This window comes from Bos javanicus, chromosome 23 (genome assembly GCF_032452875.1).
Source record: "Bos javanicus breed banteng chromosome 23, ARS-OSU_banteng_1.0, whole genome shotgun sequence".
NCBI lineage: Eukaryota > Metazoa > Chordata > Mammalia > Artiodactyla > Bovidae > Bos > Bos javanicus.
Window position 1 is genome coordinate 25,374,701 of NC_083890.1, and position 17,230 is coordinate 25,391,930.

A 17,230-nucleotide genomic window follows, 5' to 3' on the forward strand; every position below is an offset into this window, starting at 1 on the left:
TAGTTCTTCTCCATTTTCAGCTATTAAAGTAGTATTATCTTGCCTTGAGAACCCCACAAACACAATGAAAAGGCAAGAAAGATGAACCTACTACTATTATATTAAAAGCTAATGTGTATGTAACTCATCATAGAATGCAGTTGACTTTTACAAATCTTACCTGTGTTCATGAAATGGTCCTGTGATATGTGTACTTTTTTCTACAGATGAAGCAAAATTAAGTCTTTCAGAACTAAAATGGCTTATACACGGTCACTCTGTTACTAATTTGAGTCTTCAGAGTCTGTAAAATGTGATTTTAAAGAGATAACTTTGTGCAAAGAGAAAGGACTTACTTTATACATATCATGAAAAATTCAAATAACTGGTTACTTAAGTGATCATGTAGGGAACATATACGAGTAGGTTTAAAAGGATTTGAAAAACCTTAGGAATGATGGCTTGATAAATTCTTATTAAAGGGAAATAATATTCTGGAGAATTATTTCTAATGATACTGCTACTGGTATTAAGGACGTCATGGAACCTTTCAAAATATGCAATGTATTAATATTTTGTTTCTTGAATTAAATGCAGAATAGGGTCCTGTATGTCTCTTATGGTGACAAAACAATCATTTTGTTAATGATTTCACAGTTAACCCCACTGACCAAGTACAGATTCACAGTTAACCCCACTGACCAAGTACAGATTCCAAGGCATGCTGACCAGGGAAGATGATTTCGCCCTAAATTTCCACAGGAAGTAGCACACAGCTTTTGTCTCCCACTCTGAGGGAACAGAGGATGAACCAAGGCAGTCTTCCTAGAATGACCCTGACCCTATCAATGACTGTTTCTTGATTCCAGCATCTACTCACATGGAGTACATCCTGCCCTCATGCTAAGCTTCTTGCCTCCACAGGGTGATTCATGTAAATACCTGGAATCAGAATGTTTGTCTGTGTTCTGTCTTCTCAGGCCAGGCAGCAGTGACTGCCCTGAGTAACTCAGCAAAGATAGGACAGTGCAGAGAACTCTACAACATGTAGAGAATGCTACCTGGCTTGGGAGAAGCAGCGGGCAGAAGTCCAAACCACAGCCTTGCAGATGAGGTTTTAGCCAATCAGAAAAAGGATTTTAAGCTGACACTATTGTTGCTAGTAGAAAAGTCTGTGTAAAGAGGCCCATGAGACCAGACAATCCCCTGGTCTGACACAGCCTCCACTGCACAGCCCCAAACAGAGCAGAGGGAATTTCCTCCTTAGGACAAGAGGGAGGGGAAGGGCCAGAAGCCACTGTTTAATCCCAGGGTCCCTGAGATGTAGTCTGAGGGAACTGAGGCACCTTCAAAATCCCTCTCTGACTTTTTTTGTTTCCCCTTCAGCCTAATTACTGGTTTGAGTTTGCTGTTTTTCCTTTATGTTTTCATCCACCCTGGAAACTATCCTAGCTCTGGAGCTACCCTGGACCTGAGTGCACCACTGCAGGTGGAAGCCCAGTGACAGATTCCCAGTCTTAGGTGCTCTGGAACTATGCACCTAATTAAGAATATTGAAATAACTTACTGCCTTCATGTGCCACTAACAGAAACCTCTTGCTGTTGTCTCTTCCTTATTTTGTTTTACCTGGTAAACTTTTGATGTTCTGCTTTTAGTTCCTGTTCTCTTTTTGAAAGAGTAACCTAAAATTTAGAAAGAGTGAGATTAGAAGGAGAGATACTTACTGTCTTGTTTATCAATGTTTTCCAGGCACTGTCTAATTGCTCTGTAAACATCTGATACTGCCCCTAGTCATGGGCAAGAGGAGCCTGATAAATAATACATTTATTAATAAAACACATTGATAGTTCTGCCACTGGGGACTTGATTCTTAGGGCTGGCGCAGCACTCTAAGCATCTGTTTCATCATTAACACTATCCAAGCCCCAGGAGGTGCTTTTCCACAGCTTTTGCTCTCTGTTCTCAAAACTTAAGGTGACTACCTTTGAATGCTATTAATGCTTGTGGATTGTGCCTTTGCTGACATTAGATGGTTCAGGGGGGATTTGAGGAACTGAAGGGATTTTAAGAGAAAACTCAAAACTGTCCAAATATTTTCATTCAAAGAGCATAAATGCCACCGATTCTTGTGTAATTAAAAATCACTTGCCAGCAGCTGTTTGTCAATTAAAAAATAGTAAAAAAAAATTTTTTTTGATCATGTCTCGTGGCATGCAGGATTCTAGTTTCCCAATCAGAGATTGAATCTACATTTTCTGCAGTAGAAGGGCAGAGTCTTAATCACTGGACTGCCAGGTTAGTCCTGGTTGTCATTTTTTTTTTTTTTGGCTTGTTTTCTTGTTTCATATATTATCCTGTTATTGGCAACTGTTGCACATGGCAGCTGAAGAATATTTTGCAATATTAAACAAGTCTTATTACTCTTGAAGGCAATGGCACCCCACTCCAGTACTCTTGCCTTGGAAAATCCCATAGATGGAGGAGCCTGGCGGGCTACAGTCCATGGGGTCGCTAAGAGTCGGACACAACTAAGCGACTTCACTTTCACTTTTCACTTTCCTGCATTGGAGAAGGAAATGGCAACCCACTCCAGTGTTCTTGCCTGGAGAATCCCAGGGACGGGGGAGCATGGTGGGCTGCCGTCTATGGGGTCGCACAGAGTTGGACACGACTGAAGCGACTTAGCAGCAGCAGCAGCAGGGTTTATCTGGAGAAGGCAATAGCACCCTACTCCAGTACTCTTGCCTGGAAAATCCCGTGGACAGAGGAGCCTGGTAGGCTGCAGTCCATGGGGTTGCTAAGAGTCGGACACGACTCAGCAACTTCACTTTCACTTTTCACTTTCCTGCGTTGGAGAAGGAAATGGCAACCCACTCCAGTGTTCTTGCCTGGAGAATCCCAGGGACGGGGGAGCCTGGTGGGCTGCCGTCTATGGGGTGGCACAGAGTCGGAACGACTGAAGCGACTAAGCAGCAGCATTACTCTTGAATTTGTATATATGAAGGTCTAGATATAAAATGCATGAAATATGATTCACATTTTATAAAGAAAGTCTGAGGCAAACAGGTTCTGTATTTTGTTGACTCATAAAGTGCATCAATGCTAAAATCATTTCCCTCAAGAATTCTGCTCTCTCCACCACAATGTAAGGATCCTTAGAGTGTCTAAGATAATAGAAGTGAATAGTTCTGTGACAATACTTTTTTCTCTTTGAAATATAATCCCTATTTTCCCCTACCCTAATTTCAAGAATAATAGATTTTAAATAAATATCATAGAGATGTCTACTCTTGAATACATCTTTTTCTTTTTGTTATTTAAACATCTAAGGTATTCAATCTTCAGATCTTTTATAACTGAGAGAAAATATTCACCCCAATCCAGTGTAATTTGATGAGGGCATAGTGCCAGGCATTAGATTAAGAACCTTCAAAAAAAAAAATCTGCTCAGAAACAGATGAGGCACTTCAGCTGATTGGTTCCTGTCAGCTGATTGGTTTCTTTCCTAGGGACTCTCCAATCCTGCCATACGTGGGAGCTCTCATTGGCTTTTATTCTGTGAAATGGGCTCACCAGATCCACTGTGTTTGAGCTGTGTTGACTACCATTACTTCTTCCTTTGTTCTCTATTATGTCTGGGATGGTGGCTCTGCGGATCCCCAGAGGCCTTTGGACAGCAGCTGTGATGGTGACACTGGCGGTGCTGAGTACCCCAGGGGCCGAGGGCAGAGACTCGCCACGTAAGTGCAGGGCAGCTGCTCCCTGGAGCCACCACTCTGGGGAGCAGGCTCTGAGGGACCTTTGAGCTGGGGTGTGATCTCAGAATACTGTCTTTTATCACACATTTCTTCCCTTTCCCTTTGGGAATAAGAGCTATGTTGCATTCTCACTTCTAATGACAAGGTGAGGACAATTCTTCTCCCACAAGTTTAAGCCTGGGAATGTAATAACAGGGAGGAGGAGACATAGGGTGTATCTACTGCAAGTGCTGGGACAAAGTGAGAACGGGTATTTTTTTTAAAGATGTGAATTTCTCCAAAGATGACACAGCAGGATTTCTGTCATTTCAAGATTCCCCAAGATCTTGTCTGGACTAAATGCTATGGGACCCTGGGTTGGGGATGTATGGGGCAGCAGTGGTCTCTGTATCTCAGAATTTGAAGAAAAAAACTTTACATTCCTGACTCTGAGTCAAGGGTTCGAGGAAGTAAAACCTTGGTATTTGAGTGGAGCTGCCTGGGTAACCACAGAATCTTAACCTCAAGATTTATGGTCAAATAATGACTTGAGTGGGACTCAGACTTGAGTTGAGGATGGACTGGATTTAGGAGTAAAGGAGAACATAAGAAGCGATATATCCCTTCTTGTATATATATAGAGAGAGAGAGAAAGAGAGAGACAGCACATTCATTTCAGACACAGGATTAGTATCTTTATATAAATTCTCTCTCAGTCTTCCTAAAAGCCATATGTTTAGGTATAATGACTTTTTTTTTTACACGATTATACTTAAGATACAGATACTCTGTTAAGCTGGTAATTGTTCCAGTTTAATTGGAATCTAATTTGAAAGTCTGTAATCCTTCCATGAATAAACTGCCCTTTTTAGGACTGGGGTGGTGCTGGTTCTTCTAACACCAAGGTGGTGCAGGGGTGGCAGAAACTCAGAGTAAACCCAGGCATGGGAAGAAAGGCATTTTACCAGGGACCAAGAGAATATGCCTGTCAGGATGAGGACAAGCTTCATTCTTCACCTCTTTCCTTGTCCCCTTGAAGTCTTGTGCTTATGTGGATACTCGTTTGTCTCTGAAGTTCCCAGGATTTTGGGGATGAATTAGGGGGGCGGTGATGAGATTTCTGATGAGAACCTCTAAGTACAGACATGCATGTGAAACTAATCAGACTGCCCTCCTTACTTGGTTCTTAGTCTCAGCAGGGGTCACAGGGCCACCTCAGTGACAGATCCCCTTACTGGAAGGCCGTCCTGGAAGCCCTCAGAGCGGGAGGGAGGCTTGGGGAAGAGCTATCTGGAGGGTCATGGGCTGGAGCAGGGGGCGCAGGGCCGGGTTGGGCTAGGAAACTGAGATTAAGTGGCGGGTTTCAGGTTTTTGTCACCCAACTGGCCATCTTCCCAGGTGGCTCAGTGGAAAAGAATTCACCTGCCAATGCAGGAGACGCAGGAAACGTGGGTTCTATCCCTGGGTCAGGAATATCCCCTGGAGAGGGGAATGGCAACCCACTCCAGTATTCTTGACTGGAGAATCCGCATGGACAGAGGAGCCTGGCAGGCTACAGTCCATGGGGTTACAAAGAGTTGGGCAGGACTTAGCAGCCTGGCCAACTGGTGGAGGCAGACAGCTTCCTGCCCTGCTTGCCTGGCGGCTGCCCTGTGAAGCTATGGAGCTGAGGCCTGACTGAGCGGCTGTCTCCCCACAGAGGATACCGTGGTCCACTTTATGGGCCAGTGTTACTTCACTAATGGCACGGAGCGGGTGCGGTACGTGACCAGATTCATCTACAACCAGGAGGAGACCGCATACTATGACAGTGACGTGGGAGAGTACCGGGCTGTGACCCAACTAGGGCGGACTTTGGCTGAGTATTGGAACAGCCAGAAAGATATCCTGGAGCAGACACGGGCGGAGCTGGACACGGTGTGCAGACACAATTACCAGCTGGAGGTCATCACGTCCTTGCAGCGCCAAGGTGAGTGCCTGCCTGCCCTCTGATGGATCGGCCCTCCACCCCAGATTCCGAGCGGGGAGAGGGTGAGGGTCCACCAGGGTGGGATCCCCAGGTTCATGGAGGGGACAGCCAGGCAGGGTGTCCCACACAGTGGTCCCACCCTGGTGGCCTGGTCCTAGGCTGTTGTCTCAACTACGCACCATCCGCCCCGCCTCGTGCCTTCAGTGTGTTTACTTTCTGAAGTTTGACAGCTCTGCCTGGTTAGGGCTGCTCCATGGCTCAGGGCACCCTGCACACATGATGATAAATTACAGCATGAAAGAATATATTTTCACTTTTTGGTTTCAAATCATTATTTGTCTCAACCCTTCTTTCTTAAATGGACATCACTATATCACTTGTCCTGCATCTCTTTCAGCCAAGGGGCTGTCTTTATTATCACAGTATGCCTGGTACCTGACACCTGGGCAGGTAGTATGAGCTCCATAAACCTTTGTTAAATCAATAAATAAGTGTACTTGGTTGCCCATCCACTTAAGCTTAGGAGAAAACAGAAAGGTAGGGCCTTACAAACTGACTTTATTAGTTACTCTTTACTATTTTGCTTAACCCTTTAAAGTAAACTCAGTGATTTGGATCTTAACAATTTAGATTTTGTGAATGCAAAGTTTGAGGGGGAAAGTGCTTGCTAAAATTAAAAATACTTGAATGATGTAAGGGAGAGTTTTAATTTCTTAGAAAAGCTCAACAAATGGCATAATAGAGCTGAAGTTTGGGAGTAAATCAGTTGATGACATTCAATTTTTGATTAAAAATTATTTCAGGTTTCTTTTGGCCTCAGTTCAGTTCAGTTCAGTCACTCAGTCATGTCTGACTCTTTGCGACCCCATGGACTACAGCACACCAGGCCTCCCTGTCCATCACCAACTCCTGGAGTTTACTCAAACTCATGTCCATTGAGTTAGTGATACCATCCAACCATCACATCCTCTGTCATCCCCTTCTCCACCCGCCTTCAATCTTTCCCAGTATCAAGGTCTTTTCCAATGAGTCAGTTCTTCAAATCAGGTGGCCAAAGTATTGGAGTTTCCAGCTTCAACATCAGTCCTTCCAGTGAATATTCAGGACTGATTTCCTGTAGGATGGACTGGTTGGATCTCCCTGTAGTGCAAGGGATTCTCAAGAGTCTTCTTCAACACCACAGTTCAAAAGCATCAATTCTTCGGCGCTCAGCTTTCTTTATAGTCCAACTCTCACATCCATGCATGACTACTGGAAAAACCAAGGAGTAAGTGTTTTTTTTTAATTTCATGGCTGCAGTCCCCATCTACAGTGATTTTGGGGCCCCCAAAATAGTCTGCCACTGTTACCACTGTTTCCCCATCTATTTGCCATGAAGTGATGGGACTGGATGCCATGATATTAGTTTTCTGAATGTTGAGCTTTAAGCCAACTTTTTCACTGTCCTCTTTTACTTTCATCAAGAGGCTCTTTAGTTTTCCTTCGCTTTCTGCCATAAGGGTGGTGTCATCTTTTGGCCTAAACCTTGCCTATCCTCTCTCCCCTGTCCCTTTCCCCTAATTATCACCATCCATGTCAGAGGTAGATATTCTGAAAGCTAATTACACCCATCTGATGAGCACCTATTTGTGGACAGTTATCTTACCAAATATTATCTATATTATGTCACTTAATTTCACAATTATCCTGTGTTTTGGAAGTTAACACCACTGCTTCGTACATGCATAATGAACAGTTTCAGTTTTTCACTGTTCTGAAGCCTACTCCAAATACACAACAGTCATCATATTCTTTACAACATGTAAAGTTTAACGGAAGCAAAGCCTCTTTAAAGCTAGTTGTGACAAGAAGTAGCAATATCAGTCTGTTCCTGCCTATTTTCAGTGTTGGTGGGATGAAATGATACATTCAATGGATAGAAAACTCACTGATTAACCCTTAGTCTGACCCCAGTATTATCTCTACATGTTTATATAACTTTTAGCTTACTTTGCAGTCTCTCCATCCTTCTTCATCCTAATGCCACCAAGTATATACAATTATTTTTCATAAAATTATTCTAATATTGCTTTCTTGAACTTGTGACCTCCGTTTTCATTTCCAGTTTGTTTGAGATGAACAGATTTTATAAGTCCTCAAAACTGACCGTGACTTCAGTCAGAGTCCAGGAAGGAGAACCTGAAAGTGAAAGTGCTGGTCGCTCAGTCATGTCTGATTCTTTGTGACCCCATGGACTGTAGCCCACCAGGCTGCTCTCTTCATGAAATTCTCCAGGCAAGAATATTGGAGTGGATAGCCATTCCCTTCTCCAGGGGATCTTCCCAATATAGGGATCAAACCTGGTCTCCTGCATTGCAGGCAGATTCTTTATTGTCTGAGCCACCAGGGAAACACTATGGAGAACCTGACAAATAGTTAAAAGTTCAAATTAAAAACATGATTCTTTCCAGGTGATGGGTCATGAATGCCATGCTATTGGGGTGACAAGACTGTCTGCTGACCTCAGCAAGTCCCAGTTATGCTTTTTGTTCACATGGCACACTCGCTAACTCAGGCCAACTTCTGTAAGATTCTCAGAATATTTTCTATAGAGAATAAATGTGATAATAATGTTTTATTTCAGAACAAAACCATTATTCTAAATAGCAAGGGGATGAAGTAGGGTTAGCAACTAGTAGTTAAACTCATTTGAATGTCAAAAGAAAATTAGGAGAAAAAGGAAAATGAGAATACATAATGATATATTATCAAATAAAATATATACAGGAAATATTTACTATAGTTTCATACTTAGGGAATGAGGGATATGTGGCAAAATGGATGCAGAGATAAAGGGTAAGATGTGTGAAATAGGTCAGGAGGTGTATTGTATTTGACCATGAGTAGCAATCTTAGAGGATAAAGGAATTGAGGCACAGACAAGCATATTTTATCAGTATTGTTCTCAAGGTTTCCTTTATTTTCCTTCAGAAATTGCAAATTTTGAAATAGCATTTCTTTTTTTTTTTTTTTTGTCTCTGTTACTAGATTGCAAGTGCTGTAAATGCAAGGCTACAGTCTATTGTTTGTCTTTGTATCCCCAGTGCTTGTCAAATTTTCATTTGCTGAATCAATGAACAAATGAATCAATGAATAAATAAAATATAGGTACATGTATAATGTGGAGCTAGAAATTTATGCATTTAATAATATAAAATTTTGTGGCGAGTTCTCTGTATTATGGCTTCTGAACTAAAGTTAGGCTAAAAGCTGAGAGAGATGCTTTGTTGACTAGCAACATGTGAGGAGTGCTCTTGCTAGCAAATTCTGTATTAAAAGTATGTAATAATTCTGTATTACAGAGGATTATAGATATAGCCTGTTTGAGAAACTTGGCTTTGTAGGAAGGATGGTCACTGTTCTATTTTTATTGGACATAGAAATGCCTATACATTCTTAATTCTCAGTCCATGTTACTATTCATGGGGACATAACTAGTGTTGACATAACTATAGCCAGCAGGTGGGAATCAAAACAGCTGGATTTTCTCTTGGGGAGAACTGGGGCTAATTGGAAACAGTGTCACTATCCTAGCATGAGTCACCAGAGCTGATCCTGATGGTTCCCATCAATAGCTGGGTGGTACGGGGAGGACAAGTCCAGGCTTAATATTTTTATTAAAAAATTTTTGTGAATAGTGGCCTGTATAGAAATTTGTTGTTCTTTTAGTCTCTAAGTCCTGTCTGATTCTTTTGTGACCCCATGGACTGTAGCCCACCAGGCTCCTCTGTTCATGGGATTTCCCAGGCAAGAATACTGGAGTGGGTTGCCATTTCCTTCTCCAAGGGGTCTTCCCAAACCAGGGATTGAACTAGTGTCAATCCACATTAGCAGGTGGATTCTTTACCACTGAATTGCCAGGGAAGTTCTCTGTATAAGGTAATTGTTGTTATGTGGCTAAGTCATATCTGACTCCTTGCAGCTCCATGGGCAGCAGCAGACCAAGCTTCCCTGTCTTTCACTGTCTCTCAGAGTTTGCCCAAACTCATGTCCACTGAGTTGGTTATACTGCCTAACTATCTCATCCTTTGCTGCCCCCTTTTCCTCTTGCCTTCAATCTTTCCCAGCATCAGGATCTTTTCCAGTGAGTTGACTCTGCCCATCAGGTGGCCAAAGTACTAGAGCTTCAGCTTCAGCATCAGTTATTCCAATGAATATTCAGGGATAATTTCCTTTAGGATTGATTTGTTTGATCTCCTTGCAGTTGAAGGGACTCTCAAGAGTCTTCTTCAACACCACAGTTCGAAAGCTTCAATTCTTTAGCTCTCAGTCTTCTTTACGGTCCAACTCTCACATTCGTACATGACTACTGGAAAAACCATAGTTTTGACTATATGAATCATTGTCGGCAAAGTGAAGTCTCTGCTTTTTAATACTCTGTCTAGGTTTGTTGTAGCTTTCCCTCCAAGGAGTAAGAGTCTTTTAATTTCATGGCTGCAGTCACCATCTGCAGTGATTTTGGAGCCCAGAAAAATAAAATCTGTCACTGTTGCCACTTTCCCTATCTATTTGCCATGAAGTGATGGCACCAGATGCCTTTATCTTAGTTTTCTGAATGTTGAGCTTTAGGCAAGCTTTTTACTCTCTTCTTTCACCCTCATTAAAGGCTCTTTAGTTCCTCTTCACTTTCTGCCATTAGACTGATATTATCTACATATCTGAGATTGTTTATATTTCTCTCAGCAATATTAATTTCAGCTTGTGATTCATCCAGCCCAGCATTTCACATGATGTACTCTGCATAGGAGTTAAATAATCAGGGTAATGATATACAGCCTTGTCATACTCTTTTCCCAATTTTGAAATACTCTGTTGTTCCATGTCTGGTTTTAACTGTTGTTTCTTGACTTGCATACCGGTTTCTCAGGAGATGGGTAAGGTTGTCCATCTTTCCATCTCTTTAAGAATTTTCCACAGTTTGTTGTAATCCACGCACACAGTCAAAGGCTTTAGTGTAGTCAATGAAGCAGAAGTAGATTTTTTTTGGAGTTCTCTTGCTTTCTCCATGATCCAGAGAATGTTGAAAATTTGATCTCTAGTTCCTCTGCCTTTTCCAAATCCAGCTTGAACATCTGGCAGTTCTTGGTTCACATACTACTAAAGCCTAGCTTGAAGGATTTTGAGCATAACCTTGATAACATGTGAAATAAGCACAATTATTTGGTAGGCTGATCATTCTTTGGCATTGCCCTTATTTGGGATTGGAATGAAAACTAACCTTTTCCAGTCCTGTGGCCACTGCTGAGTTTTCCAAATTTACTGGCATATTGAGTGCAGCACTTTAACGGCATCATCTTTCAGGATTTGAAATAGTTCAGCTGGAATTCCATCACTTTCACTAGCTTTGTTTGCAGTAATGCTTCCTAAGGCCCATTTGACTTCACACTCCAGTATGTCTGGCTTTAGGTGAGTGACCACATCATCATGGTTATCCGGGTCATTAAGACCTCTTAAGTATAGTTCTTCTGTGTATTCATCCTGCTTCTTAATCTCTTCTACTTCTGTTAGATCTTTACTGTTTCTGTCTTTTATTGTGCCATCCTTGCATGAAATGTTCTCTCGTTATCTCCAATTTTCTCTTCTTTCCCAGTTCATTATTTACCTTTATTTCTTTGCATTATTCACTTAAGAAGACCTTCTTATCTCTCCTTGTTATTCTCTGGAACTCTGCATTCAGTTGGGTATATCTTTCCTTTCCCCCCTTGCCCTACTTTCTCTTCTTTTCTCAGTTATTTGTGAAGCCTCCTCAAATAACCACTTTACTTTCTTGCATTTCTTTTTCTTTGGTGTGATTTTGGTTACTGCCTTCTATACAGTGTTATGAACCTTCATCTGTAATTCTTTCAGGCACTGTTTCTACCAGATCTAATCCCTTGAATCTATTTGTCACCTCCACTGTATAATCATAAGTATTTGATTTATGTCATACCTGAATTGGACTTCCTTGATGGCTCAGATGGTAAAGAATCCACCTACATTGCAGAAGACCTGAGTTTGATCCCTGGGGTGGGAAGATCCCCTGGAGGGGGGCATGGCAACCCACTCTAGTATTCTTGTCTGGAGAATCCCCATGGACAGAAGGGCCTGGCAGACTACAAACATGAGGTTGCAAAGAGTTGGACATGACTGACCTACTAAGCACATACCTAAATGGCTTAGTGATTTTCCCTACTTTCTTCAATTTTAGCCTGAATTTTGCAATAGGAGCTAATTATCTGAGCCACTTTCAGCTCCAGGTGTTTTTGCTGACTGTACACAGCTTCTCCATCCTTAGCTGCAAAGAATATAATCAATCTGATTTCAGTATTGACCATCTTGTGATGTCAATGTGTAGAGTTGTCTCTTGTATTGTTGGAAGAGGGTGTTTGCTATGACCAGTGTGTTCTCTTGGCAAAACTGTTAGCCTTTGCTCTGCTTCATTTTGTACTCCAAGGCCAAACTTGTCTGTTACTCCACATATCTCTTGACTTCCTACTTTTGCATTCTAGTCCCCTATGATGAATAAGACATCTTTTTTGGAGTGTTAGTTCTAGAAGGTCTTACGAGTCTTCATAGAACTGGTCAACTTCAGCTTCTTGGGCATTGGTGGTTGGCGCATAGACTTGGGTAACTATGACGTTGAATGGTTTGTCTTGGAAATGAACCATGATCATTCTGTCATTTTTGAGATTACACCCAAGTACTGCACTTCAGACTATTTTGTGGACTATGAGGGCTACTTTATTTCTTCTAAGGGATTCTTGCCCACAGTAGTAGACATATAATGATCATCTGAATTAAATTCACCAGTTCTTACCTACTTTTTAAATAGTTTACTGATTCCTAAGATGATGGTGATGGACAGGGAGGCCTGGTGTGCTGAGATTCATGGGGTCGTAAAGAGTCGGACACGACTGAGCGACTGAACTGAACTGAACTGAACTGAAGCTGTTGATGTTCACTCTTGTATCTCCTGCTTCATCACATCCAATTTACCTTGATTCATGGATCTAGCATTCCAGATTCCTATGCAATATTGTTTTTTACAACATCAGACTGTACCTATACAGTGTAAATATAGCAATTTATAATTTTTAAATACTTCATTTTTATCAATTAATATACACAGAATAGCTCTCATAGAATGATTAGAATTATCTCTTGAGATTCTGAAAAGTAAACTGACTAATTTGTTTATTCAAGCAAATAAAGTGGCCAATAAATCCAAGACTTGTAATCTAGGAATCTTTCCACTCTAGAACCAAGGAAGGTCTCTTCCCTATGAGGAGATGTGCTGTGTGGTCTCACATCTCACTGTGTCTTTTCCTGTCTGTTCCTCCCTCAGTGGAACCTACAGTGACCATCTCCCTGTCCAGAACAGAGGCTCTAAACCACCACAACCTGCTGGTCTGCTCCGTGACGGATTTCTATCCAGGCCAGATCAAGGTTCGGTGGTTCCAGAATGGCAAGGAAGAGACAGCCGGCATTGTGTCCACCCCTCTTATTAGGAATGGGGACTGGACATTCCAGATCCTCGTGATGCTGGAAATGACCCCCAAGCGAGGAGATGTCTACACCTGCCACGTGGAGCACCCCAGCCTCCAGAGCCCCATCTCGGTGGAGTGGCGTAAGGGCACTTGGTTTCCTTTCACTGCAGGCCCTACAGGACAGAGCAGACAGAGCTTCCTGTGTTCACTCTGTACATCATGGTCCCAGAGCCCAGCCCTGGTAGCTCTTTAGGATTGACTGATGACCAGAGTCTTAAGGTCTAGGGTTACAGAAATGTCCCTGAGGAGCAAGGATCCACTTTTTCCTTCTCCCACCTGCCCACTGTGTCCAAGGACCTATTGGTGTGTCCCTCCCCTGAGGGTGGTCAGAATGGATAACCAGATTCCCTGGTGCCTCCGCCTCCTGTATCTCAGACTGGACTTCAGGCTACTCAAAGGGACACTGTGGTTTGTGGGGACAAACACTAACACTCAGGTTCTGCTCCCCAGGGGCTCAGTCTGAATCTGCCCAGAGCAAGATGCTGAGTGGTGTTGGTGGCTTTGTGCTGGGCCTGATCTTCCTTGGTCTGGGCCTCATCGTCCGTCGCAGGAGTCAGAAGGGTAAGGAACTCTGGGGAAATGGGAAGATGAGCTGTGACTGAGACCTCTGTTCAGGGAGGCTTCTGTCTCTAGATGTAGCTCTTTCCTCCTGACATTGAAAGGAAAGAGGTGAGACTGGTGGTGGGAGGAAATGGAACAATCTAGGGAGACATTGGAGTCTGATTTTACTGGTTGAAAGGTAGCCCTGCCACAGAGGTGACAGGTTGAATTTATTTTAGGGGTTCCTTATAATTCATCTTTGTCTCAGGGGCACCTTTCCAAGAGCTTCCTCCATTAAGAGGGTCAGAGCATTTCTTCCTTTCCTTCTAGCAACAGTTTCATTCATTTGGGGGGATTTTAGCTTAGATCAGTTAGTGACCTCTGTCTCTAGATATAGTTCTTTATTTTTTGGGGCTCTAAAATCACTGCAGACAGTGACTGCAGCCAAGTCTTTCTTCCAAAGATGCTTGCTCCTTGGAAGAAAAGGTATGGCAAACCTAAATAGCATATTAAAAAGCAGAGACATCACTTTGCCAACAAAGATCTGTCAAGTCAAAGCTATGGTTTTTCCAGTAGTACAGATGTGAGAGCTGAACCATAAAAAAGGCTGAGCACTAAAGAGCTGATGCTTTCAAACTGAGGTACTGGAGGACTCTTGAGAGTCCCCTGGACAGCAAGGAAATCAAACCAGTCAATCTTCAATGAAATCAATCCTGAATATTCATTGAAAAGACTGATGCTGAAGCTGAAGCTCCAGTACTTTGGCCACCTGATGGGAAGAGCCGACTCACTGGAAATGACACTGATGCTGGGAAAGATTGAAGGCAGGAAGAGAAGGGGATTGGAGAGGATGAGATGGTGGGATGGCATCACTGATTTGATGGACATGCATGAGTTTGAGCTAACTCTGGGAAATAGTGAAGGACAGGGAAGCCTGGTGTGCTGCAGTCCATGGGGTCACAAAGAATTGGACATGACTGAGAGACTGAACAGCAGTTAGTGCATTGTGGCCAATGCATATAGAGGAAATATATTTCCCATTAAGTTGTGTATCCCATTTCCCTTTAGGGTGAGTGAGGCACTGGCTGTTTGCATTATGAGACCTTTTGTAGGAGCTTTTGTAGTGGGCCTCTGCACCAGGTGCTATATTTCTGCTCTGTGTCATTGGAGGTTATGGGAACAGGTAAAAAAGAAAAGGGGTGCAAAGTGAGTGTGACTGACCACAGTGGCCTCATTCATGCCTTATTTCCCGTTATGGTGATAGCGTACGGTGAACGATGTCAGATTTGTGATGTCCGAAGAAGACTTAGCTCAGGATCAGGGACCAGGCTTGATCACTCAAGAGCTTTTGTGTGACAGTTTTATTACAGTGAAAAAGGACAGAGAATGCTTCTGATATAGACATCAGAAGGAGGATGGAGAATGCCTCCCTCACTAGTCTTATCAGGGCCTTACATACTTTTACCAGACCTGCTCCCACAACATATATCTTAAATTAACAAGATCAGAACTAACAATAGAAAGGTATTACCAGACCCACTCCCACAACCGAAGAACTGATGCTTTCGAACTGCAGTGCTGGAGAAGACTCTTGAGAGTCCCTTGGACAGCAAGGAGATCAAACCAGTCAATCTTAAATGAAATCAATCCTGAATATTCATTGGAAGGACTGATGCTGAAGTTCCAGTACCGTGGCCACCTGCTGGATGGGAAGAGCTGACTCACTTGAAACGACACTGAGGCTGGGAAAGACTGAAGGCAGGAAGAGAAGGGGATGACAGAGGATGAGATGGTCCTTATCTTAAGATAACAAGATTAGCCAGAACATGTCCTTGAGCAAGACACATTGTTGTTATATAATCATTGGTACAGAATTTAAGGAAAGACAAACCCTTTGAGCAAGAGGAATTGTTTTGTTGTGTGATCATTAGCTCTGGGCTTAAAGAAAATGACTTATGTGTCTAAGACAAAGCAATGTTGGAAAAAACATCTGTCCTTTTCTCCTCCTTGAGAGCCCCAGACCCATTTCTCCTCCTTAGGGCCCCAGACTCCTTATCAATCTACCTAAGAATTAACTCTCTCAATGGGATCAAGAGTTAGGGGAAAGAGATTACCCAGTTTCTGTCAGAAGCTCCTGAAGTTGTTCCCCAGAACCGGACCACAGCTTTGGTGGCATCTTTCTGTGAAACTTGGAACCACATCTTGGTTGTAGACAGCAGGCACCCACTTTGTGCCACATGTTGGTGGCTACTGCCTGTGGACATTTATAGTGACTGATATAAGCTACTAGTGGTGGAAAGCAAGTGATTTATCATTAAATTTACTAAAAAGATTGAAATCTTTGTATCTCCCGAAGAATAACAGCTACTCCACAGCTTCCCACGCATCTGTGTCAGGCTGGAGTGCTATGTCCTTTTGAGCAGATTCAGCTTTACAAGGATGTTAGGGGAGGTGCTGATGACATGCCCCAGAGTTCAGCTTTCTCTGATACTGCAGGGATCTGAGAGGAGGTGAGGGAGGGTAGTCTCTCAGGGTGCTGTGTGTGATCACTCTCTCTTCTACAGGGCTCGTGCGCTGACTCCTGAGGATACTTTGCTGGAGACTGGATTTTGCTCTTCTGTAATAGCTGCCTGTTCTTGTCCAGAATTCTCAGCTGCCTGCCATCCTGTTCCACTGAGATCAGGTCCTACAGTGACTCTGACGCAGTCATCAGGTCACTTCCTGTGACCCCTGCCTCAAGGATCTGGCTGCTTCTTGCACTGACCCCTGAAGCCTCTTCTAGCTGCATCTACTCAGACCCCAAGAGTTTTTCTGTTTCCATTTTTCCAGAGCAGACTGTGGGAGAGAAGCACATTGAAACCATTTGCCTGGCTATAGAATTTTTTTATCATGATTAAACATGATTATGAGTTACCTGTATTCTTAAGCTCCTTAAATGCATGGAGGTAGGGAACCACTGCAGAATGAAGGAACACATTTTGAGGTGACCCAGACAATTGGCAACTAGAAGGAGAAGTTATTCCCTGAAGGATACTAGAAGCATCATGGTGTGCCATGTAAGCATGGATAGAAGAGAAATAAAATCAATTTTTCTCTATCTGCATCTTTGTCAATGTTTATCTGCATCTCTATCTCTCTGCACTTCTTTTTGCATCTCTATTTTCTGCATCTTTCTCATTACCTCACAGCTTATCTGTGTGTTTGTGTGTATGATCCCATCTCTATTGTATATTTCTAGAGTGTCTACCAGAGTTTTAATCATTTTAGGAAAGGTTCTGAGTGGCTCAGCCTGGGTAACATGCACATCTCTCAGCAACATCATCTTGAGCATGGCATGCAGAAATCTGGCATTTGCCCAACCCCCTTACTGGAAACAGGGATTGGATTTCCCAGATCCTTGTTACTGAAAATGAATTCCCAGCATGGAGATGTCACATGG

General features: G+C 42.8%; 1 protein-coding gene across 2 annotated transcripts; it reads left to right on the forward strand.

The window, feature by feature from the left end:
* The first annotated feature begins 3,506 nt into the window (after positions 1–3,506).
* Positions 3,507–16,888, forward strand: LOC133236444 (boLa class II histocompatibility antigen, DQB*0101 beta chain-like). Of its 2 annotated transcripts, none has more exons than XM_061398470.1 (5): positions 3,507–3,720; positions 5,417–5,686; positions 13,050–13,331; positions 13,702–13,812; positions 16,356–16,888. In XM_061398470.1, the coding sequence occupies exons 1-5, from the start codon at positions 3,612–3,614 to the stop codon at positions 16,367–16,369; spliced, it is 786 nt and encodes a 261-aa protein (XP_061254454.1). In that variant the 5' UTR covers positions 3,507–3,611; the 3' UTR covers positions 16,370–16,888. The 2 variants fall into 2 exon arrangements, with proteins under 2 accessions (XP_061254454.1, XP_061254453.1); XM_061398469.1 differs by having other exon boundaries at positions 3,527–3,720; positions 16,436–16,888.
* Positions 16,889–17,230: the final 342 nt, after the last annotated feature.

Bases quoted from the DNA above. Each gene is read 5' to 3' on its own strand.
- LOC133236444 (XM_061398469.1), top strand. From the start codon at position 3,612: ATGTCTGGGATGGTGGCTCTGCGGATCCCCAGAGGCCTTTGGACAGCA. The intron at 5,687-13,049 runs GTGAGTGCCTGC...TTCCTCCCTCAG, and splicing joins CACGTCCTTGCAGCGCCAAG to TGGAACCTACAGTGACCATC. The intron at 13,332-13,701 runs GTAAGGGCACTT...TCTGCTCCCCAG, and splicing joins CCCCATCTCGGTGGAGTGGC to GGGCTCAGTCTGAATCTGCC.